This window comes from Gobius niger, assembly GCF_951799975.1.
Source record: "Gobius niger genome assembly, chromosome: 1".
NCBI lineage: Eukaryota > Metazoa > Chordata > Actinopteri > Gobiiformes > Gobiidae > Gobius > Gobius niger.
In genome coordinates, this window is record NC_136852.1 from 49,348,177 (window position 1) to 49,368,487 (window position 20,311).

A 20,311-nucleotide genomic window follows, 5' to 3' on the forward strand; every position below is an offset into this window, starting at 1 on the left:
AATCTCGACTTGCCTAATATCACAGTAGCCAATGACAATGCATGAACTCAAACCTGCACAGATCCAAATGATAAAACATTGCCGTGCCAAAACTTTACATGATCTAAAAAAAAAGTAGATTTTTGAAAGGCCTTATGAGAGGCTGGTCCATGGACAGCGCACGAGTGACCGACAGCTGAGCCAGATCTGTCAACAGGCTTTGAACCATCAAGACAGGCAAGGCTTTTCTGAGTAGGACTAAAGTTGAGGTCCATTGGTGCAGTAGGACCTTAGCTTGCGGAAAGGTCACAGTACATGGCTCTATAATGAAAAGACACAGCCAGGTTACTCATTCACACTGTTAATAGTAGCGCAGTGGTTAGTGCTGATGCTTCACAGCTAGAAGGTCCCGGGTTCAATTCCCACCTGGACGAGGCCTTTCTGTGAGGAGTTTGCAATGTCCTCCCCACGTCTGTGTATGTTTCGTCCGGGTACTCCGGTCTCCCCTACCACTAAAAACATGTATAATAGGCCTGTATGAATGGGAGTGTGTTTGAGAGTGCGAGTATGGGACAATGGATACAAAATAGCTCATGGCTACAATCCGGCGTGGTGTGTTTACATGCATGAGACTCATGTGTGTTCATTAACATGCACTGCTGCGACCAAATAAACCAATAAATAAGTGAAAGTTTGCTTATGTTTAGAGCTTTACTACACTTGTGTTCTTGTGAAAAACATATAGCCTGGAATGTTTCACAGAATGGCTTTAATAAATTAGGGGGCCACTGTGGCTTTGACATTAAGACTGTCTGATTACACAATTACTTCCTTGATGGTTATTTAAGGCTTACTTCCTTTGGTCTTACAGTTCGAGACAAATGCATGGATTGAGCCAAGAAACATGGCAGAACGGGCCTATAGCAGACTCCCATCACTGCAGAGGCACCAAGGCTTTGTTACAGCACAGACTGATGAAGAGCCCTTATATCATCTGTCCCTTTGTGTCAACATCCGACTTGGTTTGGGGCCAGCGGCTCCTCAGCACTGACACTGTTCAACCGCAACGCTTGCCAACAAACAGACAGTCCCGATGTTTTACAATGACAAATGCCAAGACCTGTTGAGACATCACGCCCAAACCCTCTGCCAGAGCCGCCTGTTGAAAGGTCACCATTTGCTTTTTTTGGTGTTTGTTCTGATGCTTTTGACATTTGTGGACATAAATGGTTGACAATGCCTCAATGTCAAAACCTGTTCCAGACACTTTTTTTGTTGTTGTTGGAGTGTTTATAAATAATGATTTCTGCCACACAGATGCTGCCATTTACGCCAGGGGTTGCCATAGTGAACCAGCACATGGTGATTTGGAAGGTCTTTTACAGTTCCCCTCTGTAACCCACAAACCAGCCACATTGCACACTCCAATGACAGTCACGTTAGGTGAACGCTTACCACTGTCACCACAAACTTCTTTTCATTATTGTCTTTGTGCATGCAGGAAAAAGTGTAAAGTCTCAGAAAACAGCCGAGAAACTGAAACTAAACCTCATTGTGGGAAGAGTTTCACATTAAATGCTCTTTCTAAGCCTTATTTTTTAGTCAAAACCTACACAAAACCTGTGCTCGCCCAAACTGTGCGTGTGCTATACACCTTTTTAACAAGTAACATGTCATTGTCAATATATACTGTTCAATGAAGGAGTGGTTCTTTAAGTGGGGATTGGGACACAAGACAATAGTATAGATTAGTGAATGGAGGTCAAATAACAAAGTATACAATGTATACAATGTATATTAGATTAAAACTATCGATATTAGCCCATCAACACACACGATTGATACCACACTATATCAATCGTGTTTGTTGCTTAAGCTTAAGCTAGCGGAAGTATGCTAATGCTAATGCAACTGTCACTGCCCTGGCCGTCCCATCTGTCCGGAAGTTCTATATATGGGCATCCGGTCTGTAGCCAGAAACATGATACTTGTTGTTTTAAACATGATTTTTAATTATAACGCTGTTGATTTCAATTGATATTTATGTATTTATATGCCAAAATTGGGCAAAACCAAAATATTGACAAGTGTACTTTTTTATATTGCCAGCATTAGCATCGGCAGCAAACGTGCTGATGTGCACATTTAAGGAGCTCAGTATTAATGCACAGCATAAGTCTTTCTTTCTGCTCTATCTTCCCTTCTCTGTCCTCTTGTGGTGCTTTGTCATATATCTATGCTCACCACAATATGTGAAAAATCCATTTTGAACTTACAATTTCCCCCCAATTTCCACTCCTTACTGTAAATATTACATCATTTATTCCAGGTGAGAGCAAACGGACCCAAAACATTAAAATGAAAAAAAAAAAAAAAAAGTTTAAAATTACTTAATTTTATTTCTTTTTTATTATTATTAACTCCCCTTAATTCTGAGCCTATGCTGCACGTTCATGTGCAGCATAGGCTCAGAATTGTTTCCTCTACCTTACTCTTGCTTATCACTTTTAGGGCTCCTTAGATATTAATCGGCAATATCATCAAATGTTCGTATTTCATCCATTGAACTATTTTACCTTGTCACTTGAATGCCTCAGGGCGTTGCATAGAAGTTCCGGACGGATCGTGGGTAGTGAAAGCAACTAATCATGGCTGGGCCCATTGAAGTATACGCTGAGACAGACACTATGATTGGCTCACCTGAAGTAGCCTGATAAAATATAATCGGCCACTGCTGTCATTGGTCAAGTGTTTGTATTTTAGTTTAGGAAATGCTGTTAAAGAATAACTGATCTCACATCTATTTGTTATGCACATGGTGTAATAAACAGATGAATTTGTGATAGCTGTTCATATTAACGTAACCTGAAAAGCTGGTCATATATTTAGTGTACAAAAGTCAAGTTATGAACAGGCCCAGCTAGAACCATGAGGCCGTCCTTCTGTGGACCAACCACCTGCAGAAGGAGCCATAGGGGCTGGTGCAATGTAATTTGGGCAGCTCCAACAGCTGGACAGTCCGGAAACGGACAAGTGGAAGAAAATGGATGGATGGATGGAAGTCAAGTTATTCTCGTTTAATGTTTATTAATAGATAAACTATAATTGATAATTTTATTGCTCTTACAATGGCGAAAAGAGGACCAACTTTTTCACTACAGGAACTGCTTTGAAGAAAGTCTCTTGGTATTGGTACATACAGGATATCGGCAGACACTCAAACCCCCGGTATCTGTGTTGGAAGCAAAAAAGCCGGATTAGTGCATCTCTGGTCTGAATTATTATTATGAATCTTAAGGGTCATTAGAAAATAGTCACTCCGCTTTGTCTTTCCCAGCATCTTTTGGCCTGAGACAGGGTATATGAACATCATCATGTGGGGAAAGCTTCATATCAGGACATGCAAAGAAGAAACAGGTGACTTTGAACAATTACAGAGAGTCACGCCCTTGAAATGACCGCCAACTGCGCCTTCTAAAACCGCAGCAATGGCACAGACAGGCAGCGATGGAGCAGGAACGCATGCTGACACCTGTCCTGGCCGTGTGTTTGGGGGCGGCTTGTGTTTCTCTGAGCGGCCCGGGAGGTGCATGTGCTGATGGCAGCCGAACAAAGCATTGACCTCCTGTTCGTGTCGGGAGGGCCATTTCTGAGCAGTCAACGAGGGACACATGCAGTTCACGCACTCCGCCCCTGCTGATCCTGTAATGAGAGAAGTCCATCCACTGCCCGAGCATATGCGGCCAAGTCATGATGCCTGAAAAGGATCTGTTATTCTCCTAGCTTATGTCCAATGAGACTTTAAAATAGGTATTGTTGTGATGTAGAGTTCTATCTTTTTTGCAGCCAATGTGAAGAAGCAGTGGGCATGATCGGTATTGGTGACCTCTTTATACTTGCAAAACTAAAAAGAGTAACCTCTAAACATCAAAATAGACTTTATATATACAGATGGCATCTCTGGAATTGGCCATACAGTATTTGGTCATGTTCAGAGCAGTAAGAAAATTAATCTTTCTCCCATTTCTCCAAACCTACTTCAACAAAGACTGAATTATGAATATAGTTCTCCACCCAGTAAAGACACAGAGAGGAGCAAAGTGGTTTGCCAATCCATAAATGCATAAATAACAAAGAATGTTAACATAATGAATGCTTCATATGGTGCAAACAGCCCTACCCCAAGTTTAAATGTGAGTGCAGTGTTTCAAGCACTAGTTTGCCAGCTTCAGGTGGTACTACAGCTCCTATGCAGTTCTTTATTTCTTTATTTAAAGGCAATTTTATGAATGCTCTTTTTGGTTGGTTCTCATTTAAAACCAATTTAGGTGTGGTTTAGTCCTATTTTAGACCTAGCTTAGCCGCAGTTGGGCCCATGTTGGGACCTGGTTTAGTCCTGGTTTTACTTATGAGCAAATATTTTTATTTGGTTTCAGAAGGACTGGCTTAGGGGAAAACAACAGGGGTGGGAATGGACCTACATCCAGTGTTTGTGGTTTGATTTTTGTATTTATTTATTGGTTTATTTGGTTTATTTTGGTCATTTGGTAATGCACAAGCCACTGGATTGTAGCCATGGGCTAATTTGCATCAGTTGTCCCACGCTCGCTCACGCACTCTCATTCACCCTGGACTATTGTACAAATTTTTAGTGGTAGGGGAAGCCAGAGTACCTGCACACAGAAAGGCCCAGTCCACTGTGCCGTTTGTATTTTTTCGCTACTGTAATGCACAAAACAGGGATTTCACACGGATGGCCAGGCGATCAGCAAGATGTGTTTAGATTCATGCTTTATACGTTTGTGAGAAAGGCATTTCCTCTTTCTGTCAGAGTGACTCAGCAGACCTTTGGCAAAAGTTTGGAAGGCGAACAAGCCTGAGCATAGTGACACATGACTGAACTCATCGTGCTGTTTACTTAGTGGGCTGTAATCCTGTTGGTAGTGAAAATAGTGGTGGTTGTTCCTCAAGGCACTTACAAACATGACGGAGCAGTGTTTGCATCACACTTAAACATGAGCGCTAGATAAATATTAGTTTGGCTTTGTCCACGTTCTACTGGACTTCCTGCCCTGTCATCTCCAAACGCGTGGCCTGTGCTGACTAGGGGCCGATTACGCAAGCACCATCTTGGCTCTGCTTTTGTCTGTTATGAATCTTAAACAGGGAAAACCGGGCTTAGCGCACACAGCACTCAACGGTTTCTGTTGCTGTAGAAACAACTCATCCCAGGAATAAAAGGCCAAAAAGCTCTAGTCAGACGGAAACTAATCCAGAGATGATTCAGCGGACAGTAAACAAGCTTCAAAAGCAGGAAGATAGTATCAACACAGGGACTGTGGGGGGATAAGACAGGAGAGAGGGGCTTGAGCTTTGGACTTGTCGTGAAGTTACCAAGAAAACATTGATGAGGAAGACACACTGTTGCAAGTGCATATGACAGGCTTGAATGCTTTTGAAAATATGACTTATTTAGATGGATGACTGCAGTTGTAAGTTATGATTATTATTCTATTTCAGTGAAGCCGCAAATTAAAAGAAAATGTTGGGAAGAAACGTTATTTTTATTTCAATTTGTAAGCTTGACAGGACGTGACATAGAGATTAAGCAGTTTGACTCATTTCCCATTGACAAAACATGGACGGCAGGGCACCAGTTTAAAATCGTTTGCCTCAATCTATGTCACTTCCTGTCAGTGTCAAACTTAAGAAAGCTGGGTAAAATGTTTAGCAAAATCTTAAACATAATTGTGTATAATGTGTCATGTGCACTTTAAGTTGAGTAACATCCAAAAACGGTTTGTAATTGCTGTACATTCACAGATTGCTACTGCAAAATAACCATCTAAAAAGAAAACTTCTCCAGTCATTTTCCAGCTTTTTTGATAACATAACCTTTTGTGCTTAAATGAGGGGAGTCAGCTTAAACTGCAGTCTCGGTCTACTAGATACGAGTACTGACAATAATTTACTTGTTACTATGAAGATTTTGTTGTACGTCTTGCAAGTGTAGGCAGCAAAGGTTTTCAAAAAAGTAGTGATCTAGGCTGGTTTGTTAATAATTGAAGATGTCCAGGTGACTATTTTTGGAAACCTCCGCTTCAGTGGAAATCTCATGGGTCACATACTGGTGACTTAAAAACGGAAAAAAGAAGCAAGGAAGAAAAGTTGTTTCAAACCTTCGCCCCCCCCCAAAAAACTCAACAATAGGTCACATTAAAGTTGCAAACTCAAGCCCCTGTCTCCCAGTAGAGTGATCTTAAGGGTTAAACTTCTGCGTTATTGAGCGGGTGGCACTTTTTCCCCCCCAGCTCCTCTCTGTCCGAAGCTACTGCCTCGGTGCGATGTGTTCGGAATGACAAGCGCCGCTCTTTGTGCATACTCCATGAGCTCCTCTCTGGTCGGCGCGGCCCTTCCTCCTGATCTTGCTGACAAGTCTTGACGCGGTGCCAAGCGGCCGACCAGTGCCACCACGGGGGGACGCTTGCCAGGCCGCGGAAAATACCACATGCTACGGTACATACTACAGCTGTGATGGGCAGGGTCCCTGTGTGTGCATCCACAAACTGCTTCCCTATAAGGCCATGTCTGTCCAGCACAATCGCCCCCCCCTCCCCTCCTCCTGCCGCAGCCGACCCCAACAGCTTCACAGGCTGCCGGGAACACGGAGCTCCCGATCAACAGACAAGCAGATAGCTTTCATTGACATCGCTCGGAGGGCAGAAACTATGTGTAAATATAATAGCCACACAACGTCTAGGAAACAAGTTTAGAGACGCATCTGCGCACTCTTTCAGATGAGGGGGAAAACAAAGCTCGCTGTCGTTCAACGGTGCTTCAGACAATGCTGGAACATTGATCTGGCAGCTTCCGAAGCAAGCGTTACTATGAGTGTGATGACCTCCAACACGGTCATGAAAACTAAGTAAACATCTAAACAGGAACAGACATCATTACCACTGATAAGCAGATGTGGAAGGTACACACATTAGTTCACTTTTACTTCTGTCTAGTTATTTTGAATCCACTAAACTGAAAACACCGGGGGGAAATTAACTTTTTATTAGATCACAGCTGCTGTTTTGCTCTGAAAGGGGACAAAGATGCTGAAAGGAAGAAATCATAATAAACTGTGTGAAACAACTGCAGTCATATTGAGAAGATTATCATTTTTCTTCACAACAAATTTACGGAAAAACATTTCTCCATAAACAAATTTTCCTTTTCCTGTGTGTATGAATGAAGAATATCTCGAGATTAGGTAAACAGAGCCTGGGCTTCACTGCTGCAATATCATGTTTTTAAAGCGTATTAAAGAATAAGAAGTGCAGCCCAGGTCCAGTAGCAGTGCCATACATTACCTTAAAGTCTGGTGTGTCATCATTTGGAAACATGAATGCACTTCTTATATAAACAAGACCAAGCAGTGAGTGACAACCAACTTGCGGCTGCACCAAAGGGCCGTCCAATCGAATGAAAAGTCATTGCGGATCCAACTTTTCTTTTAACACTGCGCAACTTTTTAACAGCATAAACCTCCTATACTTGACTGACAGCGGCGCTTTATAAAGTAGCCAGAGCTGGTATTAACAGGATGTAGGTGAGTGTTGAGTAGGAGGCAGTGCTGAAATACAGATTAGCTTTGGGCCATTCCTCTCACGGAGCAGCCGCTACAGCAGCAGAGGGTTGACTGGGTGTCCTCTAGAAGCTCTGCAGCGCCTGCGTCATCCCCTCCTCTGCAGGCCACGGGTCACTTTGGTGCTTCAGGAAAACATTATATTTAGATCTGCATATTTGCGCTGATAATTATCGGACGCGGAATTGTGTCGGACCGAACGAGAATATCTCAGTTTTCAGTTTGACTTAGTTTTGCCGTTTCTTTCGTGAATCAAGACTCAGCTCACAGTGTCCCATTTCAAACACGTCCAGGAGCATTAAACTGTGAAATATTAAGTTCATTCACTGTTAAACTAAAATAAGAATCACTTCGATTTGAAAACTTGTTTGCAGAGGTTAATTTATTCATGGACAGAGCTGCACAATTTTCAGAAAAATACCAGTTTGCGGTATTTCTGCCAATTATTGTGATGATTTGTCCACGGTCAACATTATTGGACACATTCAGTATTAACGTTTTAGAGAAGAATCAAATGCTTTACATGTTTTTGTCTAAACAACAGGGTTTTAATGTCTGCTTATGAGCAAGATATTTTGTCATTTGAAGTTATACCATGGTCTGGGTGAATACTGAATTCTGATTGGCGAGCTGGCGTGCGTTAAAACTGTATAACGCACAGTTAGTCCGGCAACAGTCAATGTTCTTGATCACTCCACTGCAGCTGTTTCCATAACGACAAACATTTGAGCTGGAACTAGTTTCAGGTAGTTCCAGCACAGAGAGGCCCGGCCCAGTCCAGGATTTGAATACAGGACCTTCAAGCTGTGAGGTTAGAGAGTTAACCACTTAGCCACCAAGCTGCCAAAACCTGTGCTTTGGTGAACATAATACTTCATGATTAAAATAGCACAATCTAAAAGAAACAAAATCTCAAAGATGCCATTTACGTGACTCAGGAACTAAAGTCTTTGTGATTTGCTAATTGCAACTATTCAAACTACAATTATTCATTTAATCCTGTAGCCCATAATTATGTATTGCAAACATGTATCATACACGGGGAAGTTCTTACTGAGGCCTACTCACTATTACTTTCAACTCGTTTTGTCCCGGCATACTGCAACATCGCCATGGCAACCCAAGACTGCATTTCAAGGACAAATGTACAAGACGAACAAACATCAGAGAAAATGCTAAAGGAGCTGAGCTGCCAACGATTATCTTTAATAATAGGAATAATCTTTATATATATATATATATACATATATATATATACACATATATACATATACAGCCGTAGAGAAGAAAAAAACGCAACTATTCATGATGTTTGGTTTGCATGGGGCTATTAATAAGCCCAAATAAAACTATATTGGGTTGGAATCAGAGAATGCAATTTAAAGGTAGGAAAAAAGTAGCAGGGATGAGAGAAAATATCATCTTTGCAATTAAGAAAATTGGGTATGAATGAATTTTAAGTACCAGTGTTGTTGGAATTACTCCATAAAAGTAATCCAACTACTTCCTATTGACTACTCCTTCAAAAAGTAATGTAGTTACTTCACATAAAGTAAAGGGATTATTAGTTACTTAAGTTCTAAAAAGGCCCGTTTAGCTCATTTAGTTTTTAATAGTTCAGAACATCTTGTTTCCCACTGAACCAACAATGGACTGCAACATTTTTTCCTTTAGACGAGATAAACTTAAAATCATGTCTATATTTTCAGCCACACTTTGTTCTTTTAGGTTGTTGTCAAAAAAGTAGACAAAAAGTAACCAAAAGATACTTGATAAAGGAATTACAATCTAATCACCAGTTTTGCCATTGTAATCCTGTTACTCGGTTATTTAAAAATACAGAAGAAAAAAATTGAATTACAACAAAAAAAGTAAACCATTACTTGCACTTCTGTTCCAAATGACTCGCTACAAAACACAGCTGATCAGTAAAGGAGTAATAGGACAGGCAGTATGGAGACATTGGGCCTCATTCACGACACTTTCTTACACACAAATCTGTTCTTAAGGCCTTAGGAAGATTTTTGGCATTCACAAAACTGCTGAAAATGTTCCTCTGTAAGAACAAATCCTGAGAACAGTCTGGTGGACTCTTGCGCACAAAAAAGTCTCCAGTTCTGTTCACAATCTGCTCCTGATGGGATCCAACATTCTGACTCATATATATTTGTACACATTAGATCATGTAGGCCTATTAATGCATTCCAAAATGTAAACATAATTATCATAAATTACAGATGCCTTTATTCAGAATTAAGTTGGTAATATCACTTGTAGTCTACTTTTATTGATGGCAAATAATGTACCAATGTATTACTGACAAATGCCGCCGTTCACAAATAGCATTAAATGTGCTGCATTGACGTTTGATAAAGACGAGCCTGGGCCTCGATCTCACAGCCTTGTGAATGCAGAGGTGTGCGCTCTACTCATCGAGCTAAGCGAACAAAGTGTCACGCCGCCGCCACCAAATCTATTTCAGGGACTGACCCACGGGAAGAGAAGGAAAAACCTTTTGCGATGTACAGGTTATATCAATTTAAACATTTTGTAATGAGAGCTAATTTGCATGCCCAAAGGTTTAGGCGGGTTAGATTTTTACCTTTTGGGTTTTGTTGTTGATAAGGTTTGGATTCCTGTTTTGCCGCTCATTTCCTCCTCTGGGTTCCTTTTGCTCGCAGCACTTTTTTGTCCTTATATGGTGAATCATAGGCGGTGAAATATGCTAATTAGTTCTCACACGCACGCGCTTCCAAGTTGGGATTCACCAAACCCAGACACATGTGCGAAGGATTTCCCTACTTAAGAACGTGTCATGAATCTGGCACAATTTCCTGACACTGCCTTCGTAAGTACGGATTTTAAGAAGTTTCTTAAGAAGAGTGAGGCCCAATGTGATCCATAATTACAGCATTTTCCCCATAACGAGTAACTTACGCCAGTCTCGACCCAAGAAACCTGCAAGATAGAGCCACTGCCTTCACTATCACATGAAAGTTATGACACACTGGTAAAGCAGATGATGAGGGACAGGCGGGGTTATTGAAAACACTGTAAGTCATCTCTCTGCCCACTCTGCCGCAGCTCTGAGCTCCGAGCTGCTGACAGTCAACTTTTATGTGACATTTACTGAGGCCCTCACAAATAACAAACCAGGTCCTGAATATTTATAGAAAAGTCACAAGTTTCTTCTTCGGATAAATAAGTGTGACCCGCGTGGCTCTGCTTGTCATGCGTGTAAGTGTTGCAGTCGGAGGATTCGCGTCTCTTCTCTACAGCAGTGATACATTACATCCCTGTATCAAAGCATACTAAACACACCGCTGTATAAATATGCTCTAGGCCCTGTCAGAAGTTGATAAGTTGCACACAGAGTTAATTGACCGATACTGTAGACAGAGCTTTATATGGTAAAGCAAGCGCACAGAAAATGATTGGGTAAACCGCAAAGGAACATTTTTGTTGACCATGTACTGTAACAATGTACAGCAGCGCGTTTACAGCCAATTATTGAAAATCCATAGTGGTGTGTTCGTGGATTGCTGCAAAGTCACAAAGACACTGATTGCATCTTAATAGAGGGCAATGATTCAAGATTTCACAAGAGCAAAGGACAATTAGAGCAGTCTTCCACGTGACTGAATGCATACAAGCACTATACATTACATATTGACGGGGCAGGGCACCAGAGACATTTCCCAGTGACAATGTGCATCGGCAAAAGCAGGACCTGCATCTAATTTGGCGCACAGTCTTTCATAAGGGCGGCTGCACTTGACATTGCGCCTGTGCTCGTCCTCGTGAAGGTGACTGAGGAGTCCTGCAGCACTCTGCCGTTCCGACGTCAGAGCAGCACCACTGTTCCCATCGGCCCGCAGGAGGGAGGTGGGGGGGGTGGGGGGTGATCGGGCGCTCAGCGGTGGGCCCGGACACCTGTCATCTCCACGACTGTCACTGCTGCCTATAAATACGGCATGCCATAATCTAAACAGCGAATGAAGGCTAAAAATACGAGACTGCACTATGCACTGAAAGACTGCATCGCTTCAGAGCCTCGGGGTTAAACGGAGGTTTGTGATAACGGCATACCGACACATGCATCTGGAAAGTTATGTGAGCACTACTGAAGGATGCTTCAAAGGCACATGATCTACAGGCACTCAGCGGATTTCAGATAATTGACTTACAACCAGTTGTGTGAGAAACATGCACTACAACAAGTGAATATCAAGCATTAAATGACTAAAATCGAGAATTTGTATCTTTTTTTGAGCGGTTTTCACTCAGTTTGACCTTTTTCTTGATCAGACCAAGAGTACTTTGCTTGTTTGATGACATTTCAGACTATAAGACTGCCAATCGGACAAGTCCAATGTTCTTATCCCATTGGCAAAGGATTTAATCTCGAATAAATAACAAATGTATTGAAACGAGACAGAAACATCAAAGAACAAATGAAATAATCGAGGAAAATATTTTTTTGCAGTGTAGGAGCACCTTGGATGCATACAGTAATTGTTATGGCCTCTCCGGATAAAACAACCTTTCAAATAATTTCTGCATATTTTGTCAAAATGCAATGGGCAGCCAGTGACCAATCAACCAGGTCAGATCGATTTCATTACAATACACTAAAAACACTCGCTATAGCAGCATTATTACCTAATAAACGTGCACCCTGAGAGGAGCAGCGGAAAGCAAACTCTGCAATTGGCAAGTGCAATTTTCTCCAGACAAGCACAAAAACCCATCTGACTTTTTTTCTGACAAACAATGAAGAGAGCACGTCATTTTCAAACGGTAAGTTGTGGTTCGAACGCATCCCAATTCTCCACAAGTCTGTAAAGCACTTGCATGAAAGGCGGTCCATAAATAAAGTTTTGATTTATTGAACAAGTAGCCAAGTGTGCAATCAATACAAAGGTTTTACAGTTAGATGCGTAGGGCACAAAGGTCGTTTCCCCCACAAATCGAATCTTATTCCACTACAAGAAAAGAAACAAGTATAGGGCCTTTGAGATATAACTTTTAGAAACAAGTGCATTTGAACAGCTTCCCCCAGTAGCCTTTATGAAAAAATATTCTTTCTGGGCTTAAAATAACTTCAAAGTGCTGCTTACACAATCAAACATGCCCCTAATCGCAGCAGCTAAATTAGCGATTCAAAAGGGGCTAGCGGGCTCTTGCGATAATCAATGTATTACTCAATAATGTCCACAGGGCCACGGCAATTCAGACACGAGCTCCTGCAGACGAGGGAAACTGCCTGGACACAGAGCGGTGGCGAAGATTATGGACGCGGTAAATGGGGCGTTAATGCTAATAACATTTGAGCCGGGCCCTTTGAGACAATGGGTTAATAAGAACATCTGAAAATACACCGGTCGCTCGGGGTGACGGCAGAGGCTCACGGGAAACAAGGGGAGGTTTCAACTCGAGCTAAATGTGATCTGTGACCATAGTGAGGCGGGTATTGTCTGTTTGAAAGTGGGCTTCTCATGAAGTGCCGGAGCTGGGGAGGCCCGTCATGCTCCAGTATTGAGCCCATTGTTTGTGATGTAATGTAATATGCAAAGGAGGCAATTGAAGCAAAGATTTATGGAGAAGCGGTTCAATGTCCAATTTGTTTTCCAGTGAGATACAAAAATGACTGTCCTCGTGGGGGTTGGAGCCAATAATCAATTACATGATTTGGCCCCGTGTCGACAATCACTGCTCTGTTCGAAATTAAAACTCCTTCTCAGCGACTCCCACAAAAGCAATAAGAGTTTTAGGATGATTTCACTGCTACCATGGAGATCCGTCATGTTTGTGGGTATTAGCAAACGTTGTCCATAGACTAAAATTGGCCAAAAACAGTATAAATAGTGGAGATTTAGAAACGTTATAATAAGTAGGGCTGGGTAGGTTACTTTTTTTTTTCCGATACCAGCGCTTGAACAATACCTGGTTTATGATACAAACCACTTAGGGCCGCATTTGGCCCCCAGGCCGCACTTTGGGCACCACTGAGCACTGATATAGAACCATAAAACAGAATGATAATGTTAACTTATTCCATAAAATACTCATTCTTTTAATTTTGTTTCATTTATTTGGGCTGAAACAATTAAATAACTTTCTTTAATGTGGTCCCCGGATCCAACAGGCATCAAACTTTGAAAAATATTTACCTTATTTATACATTTATACCTTATAAGCCTTTACATAAACATAATTTTCAATACCATACTTGTGTCGTTTAACGCTACCCAGCTTTTTTAGGGAATTCAACCTACCAGCCACCTCCACGATATCCCCCGGCACGATGTCTCTGGCTTTGATTCGCTGCACCGTCTTTCTGTCCTGCCGATAGACTTTGCCCATCTCCGGCTCATACTCCTTCAGTGCCTCAATAGCATCCTCAGCGTTGCGTTCCTGCGAGAGGAAATTGTCAACACTTGTCTTAAATAATCTGATAATGCTGAGAGTGTAAACCAATACAGAGCCACTCCTGTCATCACATGAGGGATTTAGGCACTTCAGTGTTAAGAACGAGTGGGTGATGCGTTATTGAATGTGGTTTATTTTAGCTTCGTAAGTTTTGAGTGTGTGTGTAAATAAATGAAATGTTGTTTGGAATAGATTAAGTGAATTATCCAATAAGCTGACAGAGTATTACATAAATGAATACCATTTAGTGTTCACTGCTGTAATAGATATGAAAATAAGCCAAGAGAAGTATAATATATATATATATATATATTTTAAAACACCTGACACAACATCATGTGAAATAATGGTGCAGATTTGTGATACAAGAGTTAAATTAGGCATGAATGACCCTGGATTGCACTCGCACTGAACAGAAAAGCCCATTAGTCACATTAAATACTTTCCAATGTGTAATGTATTACAATGTAAAAACATCACACCTAATAATGACATATCAGTTTGCTGATTATGTAATATAAGGACAGGAAGGAAATATCATACACAAGGACATGATATTGGGTGTAGACATAAGGAAATATCATCTGTCAGAAAGCATGAGTGCGTATGATCCCATCATAGTCTAAAGAAAAACTTTTTTGGAGCTCTTGGACTGAACAAGTTGAACCAAAGCGTTATGAACCTGTGATTGACTGAAATATACTATGACTAAATATATTAGTTAAAAGAAAAAAAAACACATCATTATCAGGGTCTGACTTTTGGTAGGAATGCTTAAAAAATGTTTTAAATTGTGCCCATATTACACTTTTTCAGTGCCTAATGCGCCTTTTTAAATATTTATGCCAATAAGGTGCTTCGTAAAAAGTATTGTCAATAACAATTTATTGTTATTGACGATAACTTATGTCGTCTTACGTCTTACCTGCCACACTCCGACGATGGCGTTGGCTATTAGAATGAGCAAAATTACAAAAGGCTCCACGAACGCTGTGATGGTCTCTTCTCCTTCCTCGAACCAGGCTAAAACCTATAAAAAGAGAAGAAAGCACGAGATTAGCTACATTTCAAATAGACAAACTGCATTTGGTTCATCAAATTGTTGCACATATCAAAAGGAAACCAATCCAAACAGAAGCTACAATCTATAAACAGTAATCCTATTCTACAGACCTGAGCAAACCCCGGCCTGGGGGCTGGGTCCAGCTCGCCAAGCAATTTAATCCGGCCCGCCCCTCATTTTCCATTAGGCTAAAGAATTCAATCAATCAATCAATCAATCAATCAATCAATCAATCAATCAATCAATCAATCAATCAATCAATCAATCAATCAATCAATCAATCAATCAATCAATCAATCAATCAAAGTTTATTTATATAGCACCTTACAACAACAAAAGGAAGACCAAAGTGCTTCACAGAAAGATAAAACAACATTACTTTTTTTTTAAAAATAATTATTTTTTCGGCATATTCTGCACCGCTTTGAAGATGCAATCGCGCCCCTTTGAGTAGCGGTGAGGTAGTGCCGCGACCAACTTCACCTGCCAGAGCAGGCTCAACATGGCTCTGCCTCTGACAAACGGAGTATGAAGCTAAACTAAGAAAACAGGAGACGTATCGTTGGACAGAATGAGGGATGTCACAAAACAGGAGCATAAGGAGCACGTGCGTCATGTTTAGTCTGTTATTGTCGATCAGGGCTCCTCACAGGACAGGGCAGCACGTCTCTCTTCGAAGTTTAAAATGGGGCGAAGCTGCGACTTCAAGGTAAGTTACAGCCGTTGCGGATGTGCTTGCAAAGTGGATGAAATAGTGTCTTACTAAGTAAGTGCATCACTTCCTTTCCCCTTTGCATTACCCACAAACTCAGTCTGCAGAGGTTTTTTCTGTGCGATGGTAGAAGTTAACGGGGATAAGAAGTTGAATAGCCTAAAATACAATGTGCACGCGCACGCTGCCCCGCGGAGTGTCACTGTCATTTACCACTAGGACTGAACGATATGCACAAACTTTCATATCTCGATATTCACGCCAGATACCTCGATATCGAAACGATACGATATGACTATGGGTTAAGTGAAAACCAAGCATTTTTCAGAAAAATAAAAACATAATAATAAAGAGTACAGTTTTATTGATGAAAATCTGTTGTTTATATCTTGCTTTTTTATTTGAATATTTTGAATGTTCATATCTCGATATCGATATGATAACGATATATCTTTCAGCCCTATTTACCACTGAGATTTTTGTGTTTTTTGGAGCAGTAGTTTACCTGTGTGAAGCTAGTGTCCGACTGACTCCAAAGTGGTGTCATTCCCAGACAGGTGCCTGATGAGCCTCTGTCCGCACAGCAGAGCAGGAGGCGTGTTATTTGGAAATCCCTGGGGTCGTGGTGAAGACCTTATTCCTCCCCTGTAGCCTTTGTCTTGTTTAGTTTTGTTGCAGACCTGTTTTTGGCCTGGTTTACATGTGGTTTTGGCCTGCACTGTTCTTAGTCCTGACTCCTGGTTTAATGTGGTTTAGTCCTTGGCTTGATATGGCTATATATCTGTGAAATGATAGTCCTACTCAAAATAAGCTTAAAAATATACAATTTAGTTCAATGTACAACAGGTTAAAGTTGAGCAGAATAAGTTTGAGTTATTGTTGGTGCGGCCCTCTGACTCTTTTCGTTTCTCATATGGCCGCTTGGGAAAATGAATTGCCAGCCCTGCTATATATATTGTACTGATCAACCTTTTTTAAGTGTTCTTACGATACTTCGCACATGGTTCAGCGTCATTTTGTTGCTAATCTATAACATGGGATGGCAATATCAGTTTGTCACAACATTCTGACAGGTTTGTGTAGCTTTGAACAATAGGAAACAAAAATGTAAAAATAATCTGCATTTCCCTTCAGTCTATCAGCTTGTGTGGAGCAGAGCATTAGGCCTATCTGCAGTAAATCTAAATGAAACTTTCTATTTCAGAAAGTGACGCATTGCCGCTGCTCCCAAAGCCCTGGTCCCACAATGGCTGCTCCCTCTAATCTATCGCTTTGAACTAGAACATCCATTACAAGTTTACTCTCCGATAAAACTTTTCTTCTGAACGACTGCGTGATTTGCAAACATCCCGTAATGCAATGAAGCCAATAACCTCAGTGGGTCTTGAGCATCCGGCTGCGTCAGGGGCTAAAGACAATATATGAGAAGGCAGTAAGTCAGATCGACGTCTGTCAATGGGGCGACATCGTAAACGAAACATTTACGGACGCAAATTCAATCAGTGTAATTAGATTTTGTCACATTTGAAAAGATTAGGTTTAAACTGTTATTTCCAAATAGGTACAAAATGCTGTTCAGAATCTGAGCAGCAAGAGCAAGCGCCAAGCAGTTCATAAGCAATTATATTGGCAAGCTGAGGCTTCAATCCAGCAGAATAGTTAATACTCTCAAAATATCAATAAGTACGCATCACTCTGGCATCTTGTAGGTTTCTGTTTACTTACATAAAGCTACAGAAACTATTTCTTGTGGGTTTTGCTGCAATTAGAGACAGTTGATGTACAATCCCTGTATCATACAGTGTTTAATTTTTATGTTCATCGCTGTCAATCATCATTCATTTTTATGTCACTGTGCAAGACATAGCCTTAGGCCTGGCATAATAATTACTATATCGACTTTTCGTTTAATAAATGACAGATGAACAGTACATTTTGGGCTCAAAATGTATTGTCTGTACATTTATTTGTATTTTTGTCTATGTAATATTTCAATTGTTATTGAAGGAAATTGTGTGAAAATGTTTGTTTCAAATATTGTGTTATGTAAGATGCGGCTTTTTACATTTAGAACAAAAGTTTGTAATTTTTATGCTTGTAAGTTATTGTTTTGTCGGCATAAAGTGGTCCTTAATAACATCAATTTAAAGGGACTAGAAGGGAGTTGAAAAATGTTAAAATTATGTTTTTTCTACCCCCTAAAGCAATGTCCTAATGTGTAGAATGAGCACATTCACCACAACTGTCACTAAAATCCACTCAAAAAGGTGTTAATTCTGGTCCAAAGTGCCGTCATGCACAAGCTTAATATAGAAACTGCAGTTACGCGTAAGACCTGAGGTGGCAGTAGCGAGTATAAAAATGGTAACTTCCATCTAGACCACATGTGTCAAACACAAGGCCCGCGGGCCAAATGCGGCCCAAGAGATGAATTAATGTGGTCCTCTGAAGAGCATGAATTTCTGAGTATATAAGAAAAAAGTACGTCTCCCAATCCTGTGCGGGGTTATGGATTTTTTAAGAAATAGCCAAAATGCTCACTCCAGCCACTAGGGGGCAGCTTAAACTAAAAAAGAAAAGATTTCTACACGTGTCCAGCAGAGGGTGCTGACATAATAAATGATCAGCATATAAACAGCACATTATAGCTATGTGGTAAATTGTCAGTCTGCCCCAGGCCGGCTGTGGCTACAATAGTAATTTACTGCCATCGAGTCTGGAGTAAGTGAATAATGACTTTATGTAGCTCTTTGAGAAAAGTGTGGCACAGGCTGATAAAGCACAATAAGTGTAAGCCGTTGTTAATTATTAGGCCACAGTCCTTTGCAATATATGCGGCACACGACCCGTCATGGGATATGAATTTCGGCACTCGACCCAAACGAGTTGGACACCCCTATCAAAGTTTGGGCTGGACTTGCAAAAAAATATATAATTTTTTTTTATTATTGATCAATCTCGATTTTCTATTTTATTTCAGAATAAAAACAAATACAAGTAGTTGATTCATGAACATAGACATATCTTTTTTACAAGCCTCAGCTAAACAAATGCTTTCCTCCAGTTTAATTTAACGCACAGAAATCTTCCATTGTCTCGTCCAAACTCCAAAACTAGGAGCGGTTTCTGCACGTTTGTCCTTGAACAGACATCTTTTCTCTATATTTGATCATTCTTCGAGGCAGTTAACGGGCAACTTGTCAGGGCACCGCACTCCGACTGCTCCCTTTACTAACAGGAGGATTAGCCCGTTAAACATGTTTTGTGTACCTTGGTTTGCACTTGCTCAGAGCAGGTACGATTTGAACCTTCTTACGGACTGCTGAAAGCTCATTTGTCCAGGTATCAACAGAAAAGTGCAGTGAAACGCATGAGTGGACTGGGCTAGTCGTTTGTCTGGGGCAGCCCCTCCCACTGTGGGGTGATGGCCCGTATTTGGTGCCGAGTGGCGCGGGGGCAGCTCTGTCAGACAGCAGCCACTGACACCTCTGTATCACCTGACCGCGCTGTACATACCGGCCCGCTCTCAGGGGCCGCTTATCGCTGCGCCTGCCATCTGTTACTGCACCGGGCTCTGGGACGACATTTGTTCTGGAGAGACCACCAGAAGTATTTAATTCAGCGGCACACACACTGAAAGATTAATATTTTACAGTGGGGTGCGCTATTGGGACAACTCAAGACGATGATTTTATTCATTGGATATTCCGTTGGTGCTGCTGAACACAATCTCCCCCCAAAATCATACCAATAAGGGTTGGTTCAGTGGAAACTTTTAATGCCAAGAACCACCTAAGAAAAAAAAAAGTGGCTCTTTTGCATATCACCAGAGCTAAACCAGGTCAATAAAAAACAAACTTGGGATGAACCATATCTAAAACAGAACTAGAATATTTAAACTAAGTAAAAAGAAGAGTGACCAAAAACACTGTATTATTGAAGACCATTTTATGCCATTGAAACTGGCTAAAAGCACAGTAATCTCTTCTTCTACACAAGTTGTTATAAACAAGAAACACAAGGATAAACAGCTTACCTCTGTAAAATTACAAAATGACATTTAAAAAAATTGGGGGAAAAAACTGCAACTAAATGCACTTTATATATTGTTAAGTTGAATAAGTTGTATTGTATAAGCTGATATATTAATTGTGGTGACAGGCCTTGCCTCAATTAACACTATTTTTTGCTTTGAAATGTAACTACAAGTTCTTCTTTCAAAGTCAATGAGGCTAATCGCAAAAGGATGTTGCTAAATGTATGGTTGATGGTTGATAATGCAATTGCAATAGGATAAATGTAGTTCATAAACGGGTACGTGTATTTCGTTTGTGTGTGCCTGGGTTTGTAAAGCTGAATACGTACATTTGGAAACAGACGCATGCTGCACGGGTAATGCATGCGACTGATTACAGACTCATTACGTAGCTTTACTATAGCTATTATTACTGTAATTACTATATCTCCTTTTGGGGAATGTGTGCAGTCA

General features: G+C 40.9%; 1 protein-coding gene across 2 annotated transcripts in view; it reads right to left on the reverse strand.

Moving 5' to 3' along the window:
- Positions 1-20,311, reverse strand: part of LOC306971040 (sarcoplasmic/endoplasmic reticulum calcium ATPase 2-like) — a 43,130-nt gene that overhangs the window by 16,949 nt on the left and 5,870 nt on the right. For both annotated transcript variants that reach the window (XR_013793429.1, XM_079567167.1), the window contains exons 4-5: positions 14,973-15,077; positions 13,894-14,032 (exon numbers count right to left, since the gene is read on the reverse strand). Coding sequence is in view for 1 of the 2 variants with exons in the window: in XM_079567167.1 (XP_079423293.1) it covers positions 13,894-14,032; positions 14,973-15,077 (244 nt within the window). In the remaining variant the exon portion in view is untranslated. The remainder of the gene's footprint in view (positions 1-13,893; positions 14,033-14,972; positions 15,078-20,311) is intronic.